Raw genomic sequence first — 19005 nt, forward strand, 5'->3', positions numbered from 1 at the left:
ATTTATCTTTATCCTTGACATAGCACAGGCCTTGATGTTGTGGAATGAAAAGTTGACTAATCTCTGGCCCTTTTGGTCTTCCTCAGACTTCCAGGATGGCATATCCTCCCTTGATCAGTTCGAACTCAAATCATACTTAGGGACTCAGCACCAGTCCCATCTCCTCCAGGAAACCCTACTTAACAATCAAAATACTCTTCAACTATAAAGAAGGAAATGTTGCCATTTGGGACAACATGGATGAACATTGAGGGAATTATGCTGAGTGAAATAAATCAGAGAAAGACAAATACTGTAGTGTCTAGGAGTCCCTGATGTCTTAGCGGTTAGGATCCAAACTTTTACTGCCATGGCCTGGGCTCAATCTCTGATCAGGGAACTGAGATCCTGTAAGCTGTATGGCCTGGTCAAAAAGAAACAAACACTGTAGTATCTCACTGACATGCAGAATCCAGAAAAGTCAGACTCAGAAAGTAGATTGGTGTTTGCCAGGCCCTGGGGGGTAGGGGAAATGAGATATTGGTTAAAGGGTACCAGCTTCCAGTTATAGAGGAATAAGTTCTAGGGATCTAGTGTACAGCATGATGACTATAGTTTAAAATATTGTATTGTGGAGAAGGAAATGGCAATCCACTCCGGTACTATTGCCTGGAAAATCCCATGGACAGAGGAGCCTGATAGGTTATAGTCCATGGGGTCACAAAGAGTCAGACACGACTGAGGGACTTCACTCACTCACTCACAGGCTAGGCTTGAGGGTGGATGGAGACCCTCCACAAAGACACTCAGATGGCAGCTGTGGGAACCTCGGAAGCACCTTTCTGCCTCCCTTTCCTCAGCTCTAAAATGGCGATGATAACACCTGTCTTAGAGTGGTCGTGAGGAGTAAATGGCATCATGCTCAGGCTGTGTGTATATTCAATGGAGTTTATTGTTGCCAGGCCATATTGATTCTGCACAGGCTGAACTATCCTGTACTATCTTGGCAGGCCCCCCCACCCGGCTGTCTTAGCCTCCTGCTCCAGCCAGTGTTTAGTGCTAATACTAGTTAAATACTTTTAGAAAGCTCTTCCCTCGTATTTGTTAAAATAATTAAAATGTATTTGAAACTGCAAAAAAATAAAATAAAATAAAATAAAATATTGTATTGTAGACAGCATATTAAAAAGCAGAGACATTACTTTGCCAACAAAGGTCCATCTAGTCAAAGCTGTGGTTTTTCTAGTAGTCATGTATGGATGTGAGAGTTGGACTATAAAGAAAGCTCAGCACCAAAGCACTGATGCTTTTGAACTGTGGTGTTAGAGAAGACTCTTGAGAGTCCCTTGGACTGCAAGGAGATCCAACCAGTCCATCCTAAAGGAAGTCAGTCCTGAATATTCATTGGAAGGACTGATGCTGAAGCTGAAACTCCAATACTTGGGCCACCTGATGCAAAGAACTGACTCATTTGAAAAGACCCTGATGCTGGGAAAGATTGAGGGTGGGAGGAGAAGGGGATGACAGAGGATGAGATGGTTGGATGGCATCACTGACTCAATGGACATGAGTTTGAGTAAACTTTGGGAGTTGGTGATGGACAGGGAGGCCTGGCGTGCTGCAGTCCATGGGGTTGCAAAGAGTCGGACATGGCTGAGCAACTGAACTGAACTGAATACTTGAAAATAGCTATAAGAGTAGACCTTAAATGTTCTCATCAAAACAACAAATGGTAATTAGGTGAGGTGAAGGATATGTTAAATGTGTTAACTAATCTTACTGAGGTAACCATTTTGCAATATGTGTGCAACAAATCATCACATTGTACAACTTAAACAGTTATATGTCAATTTTATCTCAATAAGGCTGTGAAAAAAATATCAAAACATTGGTAGCAAAGAAGGTGGTAAGCTCAAAAGCCCAGGACAAGAAAGCAAGATAGAGTAGGGAAACTCCCAAGTAGTTCAGTATGGCTGGGCCTTAATATTTGAAGGAGACAATGATGACAGACAAGGTTGGAAGGTTGACAGTGGTCACATCATTTAGTCAGTGAACACTTACTGAGAAAGTACAGTGTACTGGGTATTGGACATGTACACCTGATCCTTGTTTTCACAGACTCACAGTCAAGGATGGAGTGATAGACAATTGATAAACAACAAAAAGTCATTTTTAAAAGTGCTAAAAAAAGGAATCAGTGGGGTGAAGAGATAATGGAAAACATATTTCAGTTTGGGTGATCAGTGAAGGCTTAACTATAGACATGTTATTTACACTGAAAGCTGGGGGGATGAAAGGGAAAAATTTTCAGAGAAGCATCCCAGGCAGAGCAAACAGCTTGGCTCAAGTCTCTGAGATAAGAGATAACTTGATACAACCAAAGAATTGAAAGAAGGTGGATATTGCTGGAGCTCAGTGATGAAGGGGTAGAATGCTGAGAAAAAAGATGGGCTAGCAAATGAGGGAATACATTGATCGTGGCCTTGTAGAAGTCTGTATATCATTCTAAGTGCAAGGTAGCCACCCACTGATGAGTTTTTAAAAGGAGTGTGACATGATAAGGTTTCAGTTGCAGAATACTCATTCTGGCAAGCATGAGAAAATATATTGAAGAAGGACAAGACCATTTTTGTGAAAATTCCTTTAAAAGCATTGCATAAGCTAACCTATGCTATTAGAAGTCAGGACAGTGGTTATTTTTCCGGGGTGGTGACTAAAAGCCAGCATGAAGGGAGATTGAAAAGGTGCAGAAAATGTTCTTTTAAATTACAATTTATTTTTGTGTTTATTTTTGGCCTCACTGGGTCTTCGTTACTGCTTCTGGGCTTTCTCTTGTTGCAGTAAGCAGGGTCTATTCTTCATTGTGGTGCATGGACTTCTCATTTTGGTGGCTTCTCTGGTTGTGGAGTACTGGCTCTAGGACATGTGGGCTTCACATAGTTGTGGCTCGAGAGTTCTAGAGTTTGAGCTCAGTAGTTAGGGTGCACATGCTTAGTGGCTCCATGGTGGGCGGGATCTTCCTGGATCAGGAATTGAACCTGTGTCCCCTGAATTGGCAAGCAGATTCTTAACCACTGGACCACGAGGGAAGTCCCCCCCTTTTTTTTTTCTGTGAGTTGAGTACATATGTATGTTTAGTTTGTGACTATCCAAGGTGTATACTTGAGATATGTGAGTTTTTCCATATGTGTGTTGTGCATGGGTGCTCAGTGGTGTCTGACTCTGTGACCACATGGATTGTAGCCTGCCAGATGCCTCTGTCCATGGAATTTTCCAGGCAAGAATACTGAATTTCCTACTCCAGGGGATCTTCCTGACACAGGGATTGAACCCAGATCTCTTATGTCTTTTGCCTTGGCAGGCAGAGTCTTTACCACTGCATACTTCAATAAAAAAGATTTAAAGAAAAAGCTATCAAATGAAACTGTGCTATATTCTTCAAAACGGTTGTTAGTGGGGGAAATGGACTTCCCTGGCAGTCCAGCAGTTAACATTCTACACTTCCAATGCACGGGGCAAGGGTACCATCCCTGATCAGAGAACTAAGATCCCACATGCTGCACAGTGTGGCAAACCAAAAACCAACACATACACACACACAACAAAAAAAACAAAAAAGGCAGAGAATATGTTCCAGATTAATTCAGACTGAGAGGGAAAAGAAAGATGATGCTTAAACAGATGCCTGATCTTGAACCAGGAAATAAAACTCTACTATGTAAAGGGTATTTTTGAGATAGTTGGCAAAATTTGAATATGGACTTAATACGTGAACTATGAACTTCCAGATGTTCAAGCTGGTTTTAGAAAAGTCAGAGGAACTAGAGATCAAATTGCCAACATCCGCTGGATCATTGAAAAAGCAAGAGAGTTCCAGAAAAACATCTATTTCTGCTTTATTGACTATGCCAAAGCTTTTGACTGTGTGGATCACAATAAACCGTGGGAAATTCTGAAAGAGATGGGAATACCAGACCACCTGACCTGCCTCTTTGAGAAACCTATATGCAGATCAGGAAGCAACAGTTAGAATTGGATGTGGAACAACAGACTGGTTCCAAATAGGAAAAGGAGTACGTCAAGGCTGTATATTGTCACCCTGCTTATTTAACTTATATGCAGAGTACATCATGAGAAACACTGGGCTGGAAGAAGCACAAGCTGGAATCAAGATTGCTGGGAGAAATATCAATAACTTCAGATATGCAGATGACACCACCCTTATGGCAGAAAGTGAAGAGGAACTCAAAAGCCTCTTGATGAAAGTGAAAGAGGAGAGTGGAAAAGTTGGCTTAAAACCAACATTCAGAAAACGAAGATCATGGCATCTGGTCCCATCACTTCATGGGAAATAAAGGGGGAAACAGTGGGAACTGTGTCAGACTTTATTTTTAGGGGCTCCAAAATCACTGCAGATGGTGATTGCAGCCATGAAATTAAAAGATGCTTACTCCTTGGAAGAAAAGTTATGACCAACCTAGATAGCATATTCAAAAGCAGAGACATTACTTTGCTGACAAATGTCCGTCTAGTCAAGGTTATGGTTTTTCCAGTGCTCATGTATGGATGTGACAGTTGGACTGTGAAGAAGGCTGAGCACCGAAGAACTGATGCTTTTGAACTGTGGTGTTGGAGAAGACTCTTGAGAGTCCCTTGGACTGCAAGATCCAACCAGTCCTTTCTAAAGGAGATCAGTCCTGGGTGTTCATTGGAAGGACTGATGTGGAAGCTGAAACTCCAGTACTTTGGCCACCTCATGCGAAGAGTTGACTCATTGGAAAAGACTCTGATGCTGGGAGGGACAGGGGGCAGGAGAAGAAGGGGACCACAGAGGATGAGATGGCTGGATGGCATCACCGACTCGATGGACATGAGTTTGAGTGAACTCCGGGAGTTGGTGATGGACAGGGAGGCCTGGCGAGCTGCAATTCATGGGGTCGCAAAGAGTCGGACACGACTGAGCTACTTAACTGATGATAGTATTGAATGAAAGGTACATTTCTTGAATTTTATAATCGAATTATGACCACATAAAGGACAGGGAAGCCTGGCGTGTTCCAATCCATGGTCGCAGAGTCGGACACGACTGAGCGACTGAACTGAACTGAACTGAACTGAAGAGATAGTCCTGGGGCTTCCCAGGTGATGCTAGTGGTTAAGAACCAGGCTGCCAACGGGCAGGAGACCTAAGAGAGGCTGGTTTGATCCCTGAGACAGGAAGATCCCCTGCAGGTGGGCATGGCAACCCACTCCAGTATTCTTGCCCAGAGAACCCCAGTGACAAAGGAGTCTGGCAGGCTACAGTCAGTATGGTCGCAATGAATGGGACAAGACTGAAGTGACTTAACACACACACACACACACACACACACACACACACAAAATGAATAAACTCAAGACATATTTTGGAAGTAGAACTGACAAGATTGGTTAATTGATAAAGCAAGAAGAAGAATCACTTACGTAAACAAACCCTCCCCAAAAGGCCCAAGCTAGCCCCGCCCTTTCCCTGGTGTTCCAAGAGGAGGAAGTGAGGAAACGGAAGCAACTGCCAAGTTGCCGGCAAGCTTCCGGTCTGCCGTCGCAAAGAGGCCGTAAATCGGAGAACTCTGTTTGGCCCCTCCCCCGTGATGGGCGGTCCTGGAGAGTGACAGAAACCAATGGCGAGCGACTCGTCGGGCACTCACCCAATGGCTCTGGAACTGGGCGGGGTTCTTTGCCATGAGGCTTGCTAACGCCGGTACCCGCATTTCTGCCGCGGTTTGGGCATTTCTGCCAACGTGGGTAGAATCTCTTCAGAGCAAGTGGACTTTACACCCAAAGTGCGAGAGCAACACATGAGGGATGGGCCCCGCACCTGCGAGAGCGGAGCATCGCGGAACTGCTGGGGAGCCGGAGGTGGGCGAGCGGCCTGGGAGGAAGGGATGCGCAGCGTGCCGGAGACAGCAGAACCTAACAGTTTGCCAGCGAGGGACACGAGAGTGGCCCCTTAGGGAAGAGCCTCATTTCCCCCGATGCTTCCAGCTTAGGATACCGAGGCAGGGCTTGCTAAGGGAGGTAGAACTTGGCTTTACTTGCAAAGTAGTAAAGCCTATGAACCGTCTCTGTTCGTTAGGTCTACACCTTGAAATTGAAGAGTCCCGCCCCATTCCCTTCCGCGGCGTGGGTCTTTTCCCTAACTCTTTCTGGACCTTGGGCAGGATTTTCTCCCCTCCTGTGTCTAGTTTTGTGCTCCCCACGTGGTGGCAGTCCTGCTGCGCTACCGTAAGGCTCTTCCGGCTGTGGAACCATGGAGGGGGGCAGAGCCCAGGGCTGCAGGGTAGAAGGTTTGGGATCCCGCACACCAGGGTTTGAAGCCTGCTCACAGTTTAATTATACCAACTGGAACCACAGGCTCAACGGAGCTTCGTTCAGGTGTTTGTTTTCTGCTAGGATTATTATAAGGATTGAATGATTTATTGAGTATATCCTTCAGAGCCAGTAGACTCCATCACTGAGCACTTAATGTATACTGATATAGCCTATAGTCAGGGCTTGCTGGGGCAGGGGGTGCGTGTGTGTAACCTGGCAGGATTTGGATAGAGCAAGAGTGGAGTTGGTATTTGCGACGTTCCAGAACTAACTCAGCAGAAGAGAAAGTCTTGTTACTTGGAAGTACAAGGAGCTCAGGCATTGCTTCCAGGGCCCATTCAGCTACTACCCCTATGACTCCAAGCAGAGTTACATGCTTGTGCTGTTAGATAGATGGGAAACCCTCAACTCAAGGAGTTTTCAGTCTAGAGCTCAGTAAGTTCTTTTAACTAAAAATTATTCTGAGTTTTACACAATCTGATTCTTGTTCAAGAGAGACCAGGAGCAGGTGAAGCCTTTACCTACATCTGGTCCTGGTGGCAGTGGATGCTGGATGTCTGTGACGTCACCCTGGCTTCTCCCTCTCATTGGCTACAGGTGATGGAGTCAGCTCTGGAAGGCACAGGCAAAGAGGGGAAGAAGGAATCCTTAAAGAAACGTAAGATGGCTGGGTCTCCAGGGGAGGGCCTCCTGCAGCCCGTGAAGCTCAGCCGGGCAGAACTGTACAAGGAACCTACCAATGAGGAGCTCAGTCGCCTTCGGGAGACTGAGAGTTTGTTCCATTCCAGCTTGCTTCGTTTACAGGTACTGTTGGGTGGTTGGGGCTTGGGTTAGAGGGATGGGCTGAGACCCTGAGGCTGAAGTACTACTCTCTCCTGCACCATCTTACAGGTAGAGGAGTTACTAAAGGAAGTGAGGCTGTCAGATAAGAAGAAAGAGCGGATTGACGCTTTCCTACGGGAGGTCAACCAGCGGATCATGAGGGTGCCCTCAACCCCTGAGACAGAGGTAAGTCAAGTAGTGGAGGGAACTGGAAAGCCCAGAAAGGGTTCTCAGGGACCTTGCTATTCTTTGAAGGGGATGGGGTGCTAGGGAGCTCATTCTCACTGCCAGGAGGCTCAGCTGGGAGTGCAGTCACTTATTTGTTCATTCAGCAAACACTTGTGTGCCTTGCAGTAGTTGTGTTCTTCGGATGTGTTGTGCTTAGTTGCTCAGTCGTGTCCGATTCTTTGCGACCCCATGGACTGTAGCCTACCAAGCTCCTCTGTCCATGGGAATTCTCCAGGCAAGAATACTGGAGTGGGTTGCCATGCCCTCTTCCAAGGGTTCTTAAGATACATCAGTGAATAAAGCAGCCTGTGTTCTAGTGTTAGAATATGGACAATAATATAATGAACATGACAAGTAAACTGTATGGCAGTGTTAGAAAGTGGTGGTAAGCACTATGGAAAAAGGAAGAAGGACACATTAAGGGGATCATGGGAATATCAGAGGATGAGAGTGGTTGGCAACTTTAAATAGGGTGGTTGAGGTAGGCCTTACTAAAGTGACATTTGTGTAAAAAAAGTGAGTCAGCCATGTAGATATTTAAGGGAAGAAGAATATTCCAGGAAGGGGAAACAGCCAACACAGAGGCTCAAAGGCAAGAATAGGTCTGGTACTTCTTTGGAATGAATGAAGGGAAGATAGAAGGAGGTCAGTTTAGAAAGGTAATGGAGGAAGTGGGTATATCATGCAGGGCCTTGTGCACCAGAACAAGGACTTTGAGCTGTTGCTTTGGGGCTTCCCTGGTGGCTCAAATGGCAAAAAATCTGCCTGCAATGCAGGAGACCTGAGTTTGATCCCTGGGTCAGGAAGATCGCCTGGAGAAGGGAATGGCAACCCACTCCAGTATTCTTGCCTGGAGGACTCCATGGACAAAGGGGCCTGGCAGGGCCACAGTCCACAGGTTGCAAAGAGTTGAATACAACTGAGCGATTAACACTTTGGGTGAGATGGGGATAACTACAGCATTTTTGTTTTGTTTTGTTGTTGTTGTTTTGTAAAGTGATTTTGTGATCTAACTTCAGTTTTAAGAAGTTCACCCAGACTATTAAAAGTAGAATGGAAGGGAACAAAGATGAAATCAGGGAGACTAGTTAGGAACCTGTTGTGCAGTGATCCACTGAAAAATGGCTCAGACTAGGATAGAGTAGAGAAGTGATCAGTGTCTGGATACCTTTTGAAAGTGAAATGGGTGTTTTTTTCCTCTTAACCTCTATTCATTTGTTTGGCTGCACTGGGTCTTAGCTGTGGCATGCTCACTCTTAGTTGCAGCATGTGAGATCTAGTTCCCTGACCAGGGATTGAACCCACACCCCCTGCACTGGAAGTGCAGAATCTTAGCCACTGGACCATCAGGGAAGTCCCAAAATGGGGGTTCTTAACAGAGGTGAGTCAAGGTGATTTAAACGTTTTTAGCTTGAGCAGCTAGTATGGAGTTGCCTTAATGGGGAAGACATAGGAAGATCAGGAGCTTGGTTTCAGACGTTTTGACATGTTTAATTTGAGATGTCTACTAGACATTAAGGGGACATGTTAGGAAGGTAATCAAATATGTGTCACTGTCTCTGTCCCTGCAGCTGACCAACCAGGCATGGCTCCCAGATGGGGTTCAAGTCCCTATCCACCAAGTACCCTATACTGTGAAGGGCCGTTTCCATTTCCTGCCCCCAGCCCAGGTCACTGTTGTGGGAAGTTACCTTCTGGGCACCTGCATCCGGCCGGACGTCAATGTGGATGTGGCACTGACCATACCCAGGGTAAGATCCAGAGTTTGGGACGGAAAGGTCTGCCATTTCACCACCTACAAACCTTGGATCCCTTTTTCCCACCTCGCACTTGCCAGAGGATTGAAACCTGAATTTTGAATCCAAAGAACAGACCACTGCAGTTGTCTTGAAGGAGCAGCACTTTGCCTTCCTCATCCAAGATATGGTGTTGCTGGCCTTGACTTTGGCATCCTCGCCAGCAGATGGGGTTGCCAAGCTTTGCTCTCACTTTGGCTTCATCTTGGCCCCCAAGTCCTCCATCAACAAACAGTTAAGCAACTTGGCCGTCTCTCTCTCTTCTCCTGACCGCCTCCAGGAGATCCTACAGGACAAGGATGGGCTGAACCAGCGCTACTTCCGCAAGCGTGCCCTCTACCTGGCCCACTTGGCTCACCACCTGGCCAAGGACCCACTTTTCGGCAGTGTTCGCTTTTCCTACCCTAATGGCTGCCACCTGAAACCCTCGCTGCTGCTGCGGCCTCACGGTGGGAGGCACACACTGGGTGGAAGGCACAGTATGGGGTGATGGACAGATCTGGTAGGGGAGGCACAGGGGCCTTAAGTCCATGGTGAGAGAAGACCTGGGCCTCAAGTCTCAGGGGAAAGGTATTGGGACCTCAAATTCTGAGGTGGGCAGGCATGGGGCCCTTATGTGGGGGGACAGTGCAGGGGCTTCTCTGACTCCAGGGTGGCTGCAGGGTCTTAGCATCACCTGTCTTCCCCCCAGGGAAGGATGAGTGTTTGGTCACTGTTCGTCTGCATCCCTGCCCTCCACCTGACTTTTTCCGCCCGTGCCGCCTGCTGCCATCCAAGAGCAATGTGCGCTCTGCCTGGTACCAAGGGCAAAGTCCTTCAGGGGATGGTGAGTAGACAGTGATGTCAAGGCTGGGTTGGAGGAAAGGGTGTTGTGCGGCCCTCTCCTCTCACGGTTTCCTCTTTCCTCCCACAGGTAGCCCAGAACGCCCCACCCCCCACTACAACACATGGCTCCTGCAGGACACAGCCCTTGAATCCCACGTGCAGCTGCTGTCAGCTGTGCTGGGCTCAGCCTCAGGACTGAAGGATGGGGTGGCACTTTTGAAGGTCTGGCTGCGGCAGCGGGAACTGGACAAGGTGAGCTGGAAGTGGCCCAGTTACCCTGGGCCTCGCTGAGTGGTGGGCTGGCTCTGAACTTCGGTCTCTCCATCCATTTCTCTCTCAGGGCCTGGGAGGATTCAGCGGGTTCCTTGTCTCCATGGTGGTGGCCTTCCTCGTGTCTACACGCAAGATCCACACCACCATGAGCGGCTACCAGGTGCTGAGAAGCACCCTGCAGTTTCTGGGTGAGGCAGCTGGACTCGGAAAGGCCAAGGGTCCTGATCATCCCCATCAGGGATCATTTGCTTTATTGTCCTCAGACAGAGGAGTAAAGCGAACCTCAGAGGCAGACAGTTGCAGTCACCTGTCTGGAGGGTGGGTGTCACGGGGACTGGGTCCTTAGAAAGGGGGATTCCTTCTGACACAACCACCTTCTCTGGTTCATTTCAGCCAGTTCAGATCTGACTGTCAACGGGATCAGTTTATGCTTCAGCTCCAATCCCTCCCTGGTGAGTAGGGCGGTGCTGAGTCTGGTCTTGCAAGGTGGTGCTAGTGGTAAAGAACCCACCTGCCAATGCAGGAAACATAAGAGACAAGGGTTTGATCCCTGGGTCGAGAAGATCCTCCGGAGGAGGCCATGGCAACCCACTCCAGTATTCTTGCCTGGAGAATCCCATGGACAGAGGAGCCTGGTGGGCTAGTCCACAGGATCACAGAGAGCCGGGCATGACTGAAGTGACTTAGCACACACACACAGGTCTGGGCCCAGAGCCCTGAAGTTAAGGCCCAGCCCTGACTGGCTTCTCTCTCCCTCTCCCAGCCGGTCCTCGATGACTTCCACCAGGCCTTCCCTGTTGTCTTCCTGGACTCCTCGGGCCGTCTCAACCTCTGTGCTGATATCACTGCCTCCACTTACCACCAGGTACCAGTTGTCTCCCACTGTCCTGAGTTCCCCCAGTGTCCCAGCCCAGCCCCTGTCCCTTCTGCCAGCACCAGGACACCAGCAACTCCTCTCTAGAGCATGTCTCTGTGTCTGGGCCCTGGGTTCAGTAAGGGGAGAGAGCAGTGCTGGTGGTCTCACATGGTGGGTTCCTTGCTTGCTCCATGACCCCAGGTGCAGCACGAAGCTCAGTTGTCTATGGCACTGCTGGACAGCAAAGCTGACGATGGATTCCAGCTGCTCTTGATGACTCCCAAACCCATGATCCGGGCTTTTGACCACATCCTGCAGTGAGTTTCAGGGTGATACGTCAGTGAGTCCTGTTGCCTCAGGGCTAGTGAGGGGGCCGAGATCTTCAGACTGGTGCTCTGGTTGATCTCCCTAGTGATGGTGGGGGTGATACCTGGGGCCAGCAGTACTTGATGCCCCCTCTTTGTCCCTCCGTGCCCCCACACCCCCCAGCATCCGTCCGCTGAGTCGCCTGCAGGCAGCATGTCACCGGCTGAAGCTGTGGCCAGAGCTACAGGATCTCGGTGGGGACTATGTCTCAGCGGCTTTGGGCCCACTCACCACCCTCCTGGAGCAGGGCCTGGGGTCCCGGCTGCAGCTGCTGGCCCACACTCGGCCCCCAGTCTCAGAGGTGAGGTGGGGTGGGTTGGGGAGTTTGTGGGACTGAGAGAGGAGGATCCTGGGACCCAGGGGATACACAAGACGCCCCATCCCTCTAACTAGAAAGGGGGTTTCCTGACCCAGCTGGGGGGCACTTGGACTGAGCTCGGCCTCTCTACACCCTGCAGTGGGACATCAGCCAGGAGCCACCGAAGCACAGAGATCCAGGCGTCCTGACCCTGGGGTTGCTCCTCCGGCCTGAGGGGCTGACCAGTGTTCTTGAGCTGGGTCCTGAGGCTGACCAGCCTGAGGTGAGCAGCTGGGGGTCTCGGGTGATTTTGCCCTGTCTTGGGAAGCTCGGCGTGTGTACTGGCAGGAGTAGGGTGGACTATCCTCTTGCCACCTGACTCGAGGCCTGTCAGGAGATTTCTGACAGAACCCCTTCCTTGTTGATCTCTCCCACCATCGTCTTCTCCCTAGGCCGCCAACTTCCGCAAGTTCTGGGGCTCTCGCTCCGAGCTTCGGCGTTTCCAGGATGGAGCCATCCGGGAAGCTGTGGTCTGGGAGGCTGCCTCTATGGCCCAGAAGCGTCTCATTCCCCACCAAGTGGTCACTCATCTCTTGGCACTGTGAGTGTTAGCATCTGAATGCCAGGAGGCGGGCATGGGCTGCGGAGCCTTTTAGGAGGCTCTGGCCCAAGCTTTTGGGGTGAGCTGCTCACATCCAGCAGTTCTCTCCCTGGCCCCCAGTGCCCCATACTCTCTGTGCCTCTTTTCTAGCCACGCTGACATTCCAGATACCTGTGTCCACTATACGGGGGGCCTCCTGGATGCACTGATCCAAGGCCTGAAAGAGGTGAGGGCCCTGGTTCAGGGCTGGGGTCAAGGCTAGGGACTGTTGGGCGAGTAGCCTGTGTGGCTGGATTTGGGGACGGCGCGAATGGGGCTGGAGAGTCCCCACCTCCTTAGCTAGGTTGCACTTCCCTGAGTGACCAGCAGGGGGCCCTCTGGCTCTGCAGCCGCAGCCTGAGCCAAGGCTGTATCCCAGGTGGCCCGGCTCTCCTGTAAGGTCCTGCCCTCCTGATTGTGTTTTCTCCCCTCAGACCTCCAGCACCGGTGAGGAGGCCCTGGCAGCTGCAGTGCGTTGCTACGATGACCTCAGCCGCCTGCTGTGGGGCCTGGATGGTCTGCCGCTGACCGTGTCTGCCGTGCAGGGAGCTCACCCTGTGCTGCGCTATACTGAGGTCAGGAGCAGGGAGCCCTTTCCACTGGGTCACACCTCCCTCTGCCTCACCCACCAAGTACTCTCCCTTTCAGCTCCTCGTCCTCCTCCTCAGCCTCCCTTCTCCCACAGGTGTTCCCACCAACCCCAGTCCGTCCAGCCCACTCCTTCTATGAGCAGCTGCGAGAGCGGGCCTCGCTGTTGCCCCGGCCTGACAAGCCCTGCCCAGCCTACGTGGAGCCCATGACTGGTGAGGGAGCTCTTGCAAGGGGCTGAAAGGGACCGCTCTATACCCCAGGCTGTAGACTGAGGCCTCTCCCTCTTCTCCACAGTGGTGTGTCACCTGGAGGGCAGTGGGCAGTGGCCCCAGGATGCCGAGGCCATTTGCAGGGTCCGTGCTGCCTTCCAGCTGCGCCTGGCGGAGCTGCTGACTCAGCAGCATGGGCTGCCATGCCGCGCCACAGCCACGCACACCGACGTCCTCAAGGTTAGGCGGGCACTGGGCGGGGATACAGGGGAAGGAAGGGACAGGGCTGTCAGGGTGCCCCATCTCCCATCCCCTCCCCTCTTCCAACAGGATGGGTTTGTGTTCCGGATCCGTGTGGCCTATCAGCGGGAGCCGCAGATCCTGAAAGAGACGCGGAGCCCCGAGGGGATGATCTCACTGAGGGACACCCCTGCCTCCCTCTGCCTTGAGAGGGATACGAGGCAGTTGCCCCTGCTCACCAGCGCCTTGCATGGGTAGGGCCACCTGCACAGGCTCTCATAGACCCTCTTCCAGTCCCATCCTGCTCACCTGGCCATCTGTCTGGAGAGTTAGGCCAGTTAGAGATATGAGTGCTGGGTTGGAGTCAGGCAAGTGTTAGAAATGCTAGGATTCTGGCCCTGCCACTTAACTGGCTTTGGCCTTTGAGCCCAAATCCTCCCACACATACACCTGATTTTTCTCATCTGTAAAATGGTAATCATGCTAGGAACAACCTCTTGGGGTATTAGGAAGACATGAGGTCATACACGTATGATCATATAGCACATTAGCACAGAGGCCAGTGTTGGGTGAAAGTTAAGTGAACAGTTGCAGTCGGGCTGAAAGTCTGTCCTTGGGCCCAAGTGCCTGCGCCTCACCGCCTCTGCCGTCTTCTTTCCACAGGCTCCAGCAGCAGCACCCAGCCTTTTCAGGTGTGGCTCGGCTGGCCAAGCGGTGGGTGCGTGCCCAGCTCCTGGGTGGGGAGCTCACCGATGAGAGCCTGGACCTAGTGGCTGCTGCCCTTTTCCTGCACCCCGAGCCCTTCACTCCTCCCAGGTGATGCCCTCCACCTTTTCCCTAGCCAGGAAGTTCCCCTGGGGTCAGCTGTCATCCTTCCTGCTTCAGTCCACATGGGAGAGGTGGCCGAAACTAGGGGCAGAAGGGGTTCTAAGACACCCCCATCCCCCGCAATTCAGACTAAGGGCTCTAGGCTCCCCAGACTGTGGGGGCCTGGGCACATGTGGCTGGGCCCCTGACACTTTGCTCACTCCTTCCTCTCAGCTCCCCCCAGGTGGGCTTCCTTCGGTTCCTTTTCCTGATATCAACCTTTGATTGGAAGAACAACCCCCTAATTGTCAACCTCAACAATGAGCTCACTGGTAAGTGGTACGATGAAAGTCAGACTACCGGAAGAACTGCCCTTTGTGGGTTGCAGAGGCTGGCAGGCAAGGGTTTTCCCTGTCAGTCTGTTAGGTTTTCTCTCTGCTTACCCCACCCAGGATGTCTACTCCTGATTCTGGCTGCCTAGGGGTGGGGAAATGTTAAGGAGGAAGAGGACCAGATCCAGCCTTCAGGGAGCTCTGAGACTGTAGAGATGTGGTTTGCCCACGTGATGATCAGAAACAGAACGCACTGGGGTCAGTGAGCAGGCTACCTAGGGCACTGTGGAGGGAAAAGGAGAGAAGAAGGCCCCTGCAGCCCAGGTCGGAAGTCTTAAGGTGGGGGAGCAGGAAACTGTGCGGTGGGGGTCGCACCCAGGCCTCAGAGTGCGAGTGATGACTTCTGTTTGTAACGTGAGGAGCTCCTGGTCCCAGCAGAGAGGAGGGTGTCCGCTTTCTAATTCCCCAGGTGTGTGGGAGCCCAGGGGAGGAGGGGGCCAGGGGCAGGCCTCAGCTTGTGCAGGCCTGGAAACTAGACCAGGATGCCAGGCAGTGGAAAATTCTGCTTCTGGGCCCAGGCTGGGAGTTTACCACCCTGCCGATTGAGGCAGATGCGGTGTTCCTTTCATCACTTAGGCCATGTGGGGGATGTTGGAGACTCCCTGTGGTGGGCACAGTGGGAGGACTTGGAGCAGTAGGGGTGTCTGGGGAGAGGGGTCAGCTGACCCAGGACCCCTTCTAATTCACAGCGGAAGAGCAGGTGGAGATCCGCAGTGTCTTCCTGGCAACCCGGGCAAAGCTCCCCGTCATGGTCATCGTTACCCCCCAAGATCGCAAAAGCTCTGTGTGGACACAAGATGGACCCTCGCCCCAGGTTTCATTGCATTCCTGCTCCCAAATGTGTAGTTTTCTTCCTCAAGGAAAAAGCAGGCCCAGCCTGAGCTAAGAGAGGCCCATGGTCAGGTCTGACCTGCGTGACCTGTGTGTGCCTCCTTAGATCCTCCACCAGCTGGTGGTCCTGGCAGCCGAGGCCTTGCCTGTCCTAGAGAAGCAGCTTATGGATCCCCGGGGGCCTGGAGACATCAGGGTAAGCCCCTGAGCCAGACTGACTCTGGGGGCTCATGGGGCTCTGCCTTTGAGCCATGGAAGCCCAGAGTTCTCAGGCCCTTGTTCGGTGAGACTGAATTCAGAGAAGGCACCATAGCTTCCCATGATGCCTGGCTGTGGAGGCTGGAGGAGGACTGTGGCCCTAGCTTCGCTCTTGTAGCCCACCCCATGATCCTCCTGCGGAACCCAAGCTGCCACCAGCTAGGCCCTGGTGTTCCCACCTTGAAATGAGCATTTGGGCCCCTAATGGGGGGTCAGACAGAAGGGAAGGAAGCGAAGTGGACCTGTGTAGGGGTTTGTGGTCCAGTTTCCATCTCCCCAGTGGGCACTGCTGAGCCCTCCCTGCCCTTCTTCAGACCGTGTTCCGACCACCATTGGACATGTATGACGTGCTGATCCGCCTGGCTCCCCGCCACATCCCCCGGCACCGCCAGGCCGTGGACTCGCCGGCTGCCTCCTTCTGCCGGGGCCTGCTCAGTGAGCCAGGGCCCTCCTCTCTTATGCCCGTGCTGGGCTATGATCCGCCTCAGCTCTACCTGGCACAGCTCAGGGTAGGTCCTTGAGGGCTGGCTGGCCCTGGGGAGGAGGCTTTCAGGTGAGCTGGGGCCGTGGCGTTGGCTCTCAGGTTCCCACCTGAAGTCTTTTTCCTGTCCTGCCCTTTCCTAGGAGGCCTTCGGACACCTGGCTCTTTTCTTCTATGACCAGCATGGCGGAGAGGTGATCGGTGTCCTCTGGAAGCCCACCAGCTTCCAGCCCCAGCCCTTCAAGGTGAGCTGGCTGGTGACAGTTGTCTGTTCGTGAGTGTGCACGTGTGTTCCGTGTGGGCGTGTGTGCCTGTGTGTGGCTCCACAGGTGACCCTGTGTCAGGTGTGAAGCGTATGTGTCTTGGTGTCTCTGCATATGCCTTTCATGACACTTCAATCCATATGTCTTTGGCTCCCCCAGGCCTCCAACACAAAGGGACGCATGGTGGTGTCTCAAGGCGGGGAGCCAGTGATGGTGCCCAATGTCGAAGCCATTCTGGAGGACTTTGCCATCCTGGGCGAAGGCCTGGTCCAGGCTGTGGAGGCCCGAAGTGAGAGGTGGACCGTGTGACCTCCAGCCTAGGAGCAAGCTAGATGGACAGACCTCTGGAGCAAGATGTCAGTGGCGTGACCACCCTCACTGTGGATAGACCCTCCAAGGAGGGCTTGCTGGCCCGAGCACGCTGACTTGTCCCCAACAAATCCCCGTCCTGATTTCCTGTCTGATGCCCCAGCGCTGGGCCAGGGGCCATGGGGGCCCGTGCAGTCCCCTGGACCTGACTAGAAGAGAACTGGGGGTCAGCTCAGAGGGGACACAGAATGAACCCAGGAAATCCAGCTACTTGTCAGCCTGGCCTGGGCCTTTTGTTCCTTCTCAGGTTGCTCCTGGAAGTCCAGAGAAGAGACTATGTGCCCAGGGCTGAGGCTGTGTCCCCACCCCTCTGCCAGGATGTGGGCCTTGACTTCAGTATGCTCTTCGCTGCAGCGTCAGGGCTTTTAAATGGGGCCCAGAGAAGGTGTGGCACTGCCTGAGGGTCATAGGGCAGCAGCACTGAGCAGAGGAGAGGGGGCTTCACTGGATGAAGAGACCGCACTGAAGGGGCACAGTGCCCTCTTGTATTGGTTCCGCTGCTTCCTAGGATGGGGACGTGGAAGAGCACGGAAAACAGGAAGGGGCTGGGTGGGCGAAGTGGCGAGAGGGACTGGTAGTCCCCCATCCAGGAGAGAGGCAAAAAGCACTGAATGCTGCCCTGGCCTCTGGTGTTGGAGGCTCCATGCTCCCACCCTGGGGGTGCAGAGGTGAGCAGGACCAAGACCTGCTCTCCAGGAGCTCCAGTGCCCTGAGGGAGGGGGTGCTGCTTCCTTTCAGCCTGGTCCACACCCCCCCTCCCAGCAGCTTCTCCCTAATCCTGGCTGTTTTTCCAGATTCAGCTCAGTGACTCCTCCTTAAACCCTTCCCTCGCCCTCAGCCTAAGGTGCTCTTCCTCTGAAACATCAAAGCAATTACTGTCCATTCACTTCTCTTCACAGTCACGTACAGTGGCGTAAACTCTTCTCTTGTCTTAAATTCTGATTTAAAATTAAATCGTTTTAAGTTCTCCATGGCTTCGGCTTTTCTGCCTTTTCCACATGGTTTCGACCTTGTCTCCTGCAGGTCAGCTCTTTGGGGGCAGGAAACATGTTTGAACAGATTTCATGATGGCTAGTACAGTGCTCTGCCCAAGCTGGACGCAGGTGTGGGCAGAAGGGGCCCCAGGCTCAGGCAGATGGAGGGCAGGGCAGGCCTCCAGAAGACTTCAAGGAAAAGAGAATCCTGATTTGTGATCTCTGCCTAGAATGGGTAAGGTTTTGATAGTGAAAGGCCTGAGAAGTAATAAAAAGTTGATGTTGGGACTTCCCTGATTGGTCCAGTGCTTAGGACTCCACAGGTCTCACAGCCAAGGGCCCAGGTTCAATCCCTGGTCAGGCAGGGAACTAAAATCTCATGAGTTAAGCAGTGCGGCCAAGAAAAAAAAAGTTGATGTTTATTGAGTGTCTACCTAATAAGGGCTGGGCGTGCTTTGTTATTTTCCATATCTTACATAAGGAAATTGATTATACAATCATACCAGCCCTATAAAGTACTGCTTTTCCTCATTATCCTCATATTCGGAGTGAGGAAACAGGTTCAGCAACAGGCGGGGGCCTGTTTGTAGAGGGACTTTGATGCTTGGCTAGCTGGCTTTATCCTCAAGATGCTTAACCACATACGGGAACTCTGATTTCCAATTTTGTCCCAATTCTTTCAGTCTTTGTGAATCTGTGTTGATCCCTCCCTGTCACTGTCGTGGGACAGCTTGGTCTGGGGTTGAAACTAGCATAGGGAATACACTGATGGACGGTGTGAACTGAGGTCTATGTCCATCTCCCTCCCTGTGCCATTCATGAACTCCAGACCTCAGTGCATCAGGCTGGATTTTCAGGGAGATGCCAGAGATGCAGTCCCAGCCCTCACAGAGCCCTGCAGTCTGGTTGTCCCTGGCTTCTCAGCTTCCCTTTCCTTTGGTCCCTCACGTGCTTTCTCCATAGTCTCTCCATGGGCTCTGGGGAGGGGCATGGGATGCTGGCTGTTTCAAACCATCCTGCATCATTCCAGGGGTGGCTTCAGGCCTATAGCTTTTTACAAACCCAGTGCGGGGAGGGGGTGAACTCTGCTCCCAGGCAAGCACATGGCTCCAGGAAGTGCAGACACCAGTCCCCCATCAGGGAAATGAGCTTGGCC

General features: G+C 52.0%; 1 protein-coding gene across 2 annotated transcripts; it reads left to right on the forward strand.

Moving 5' to 3' along the window:
* Nucleotides 1-5624: 5624 nt before the first annotated feature.
* Nucleotides 5625-17848, forward strand: LOC120860331 (nucleolar protein 6). 2 transcript variants are annotated; one of them, XM_040236130.1, is made up of 26 exons: nucleotides 5625-5877; nucleotides 6928-7134; nucleotides 7222-7338; nucleotides 8952-9131; nucleotides 9457-9625; nucleotides 9868-10002; nucleotides 10090-10253; nucleotides 10342-10462; nucleotides 10668-10726; nucleotides 11038-11139; nucleotides 11332-11447; nucleotides 11620-11797; nucleotides 11955-12077; nucleotides 12247-12395; nucleotides 12546-12621; nucleotides 12869-13009; nucleotides 13120-13237; nucleotides 13320-13474; nucleotides 13565-13728; nucleotides 14138-14290; nucleotides 14516-14613; nucleotides 15363-15487; nucleotides 15611-15700; nucleotides 16077-16271; nucleotides 16387-16488; nucleotides 16666-17848. In XM_040236130.1, the coding sequence occupies exons 1-26, from the start codon at nucleotides 5824-5826 to the stop codon at nucleotides 16813-16815; spliced, it is 3441 nt and encodes a 1146-aa protein (XP_040092064.1). In that variant the 5' UTR covers nucleotides 5625-5823; the 3' UTR covers nucleotides 16816-17848. The 2 variants fall into 2 exon arrangements, with proteins under 2 accessions (XP_040092064.1, XP_040092065.1); XM_040236131.1 differs by lacking the exons at nucleotides 15363-15487; nucleotides 15611-15700; nucleotides 16077-16271; nucleotides 16387-16488; nucleotides 16666-17848 and adding an exon at nucleotides 14734-14951.
* Nucleotides 17849-19005: the final 1157 nt, after the last annotated feature.

The sequence above is a fragment of the Oryx dammah genome, unplaced genomic scaffold (genome assembly GCF_014754425.2).
Source record: "Oryx dammah isolate SB20612 unplaced genomic scaffold, SCBI_Odam_1.1 HiC_scaffold_11056, whole genome shotgun sequence".
Classification (NCBI taxonomy): domain Eukaryota; kingdom Metazoa; phylum Chordata; class Mammalia; order Artiodactyla; family Bovidae; genus Oryx; species Oryx dammah.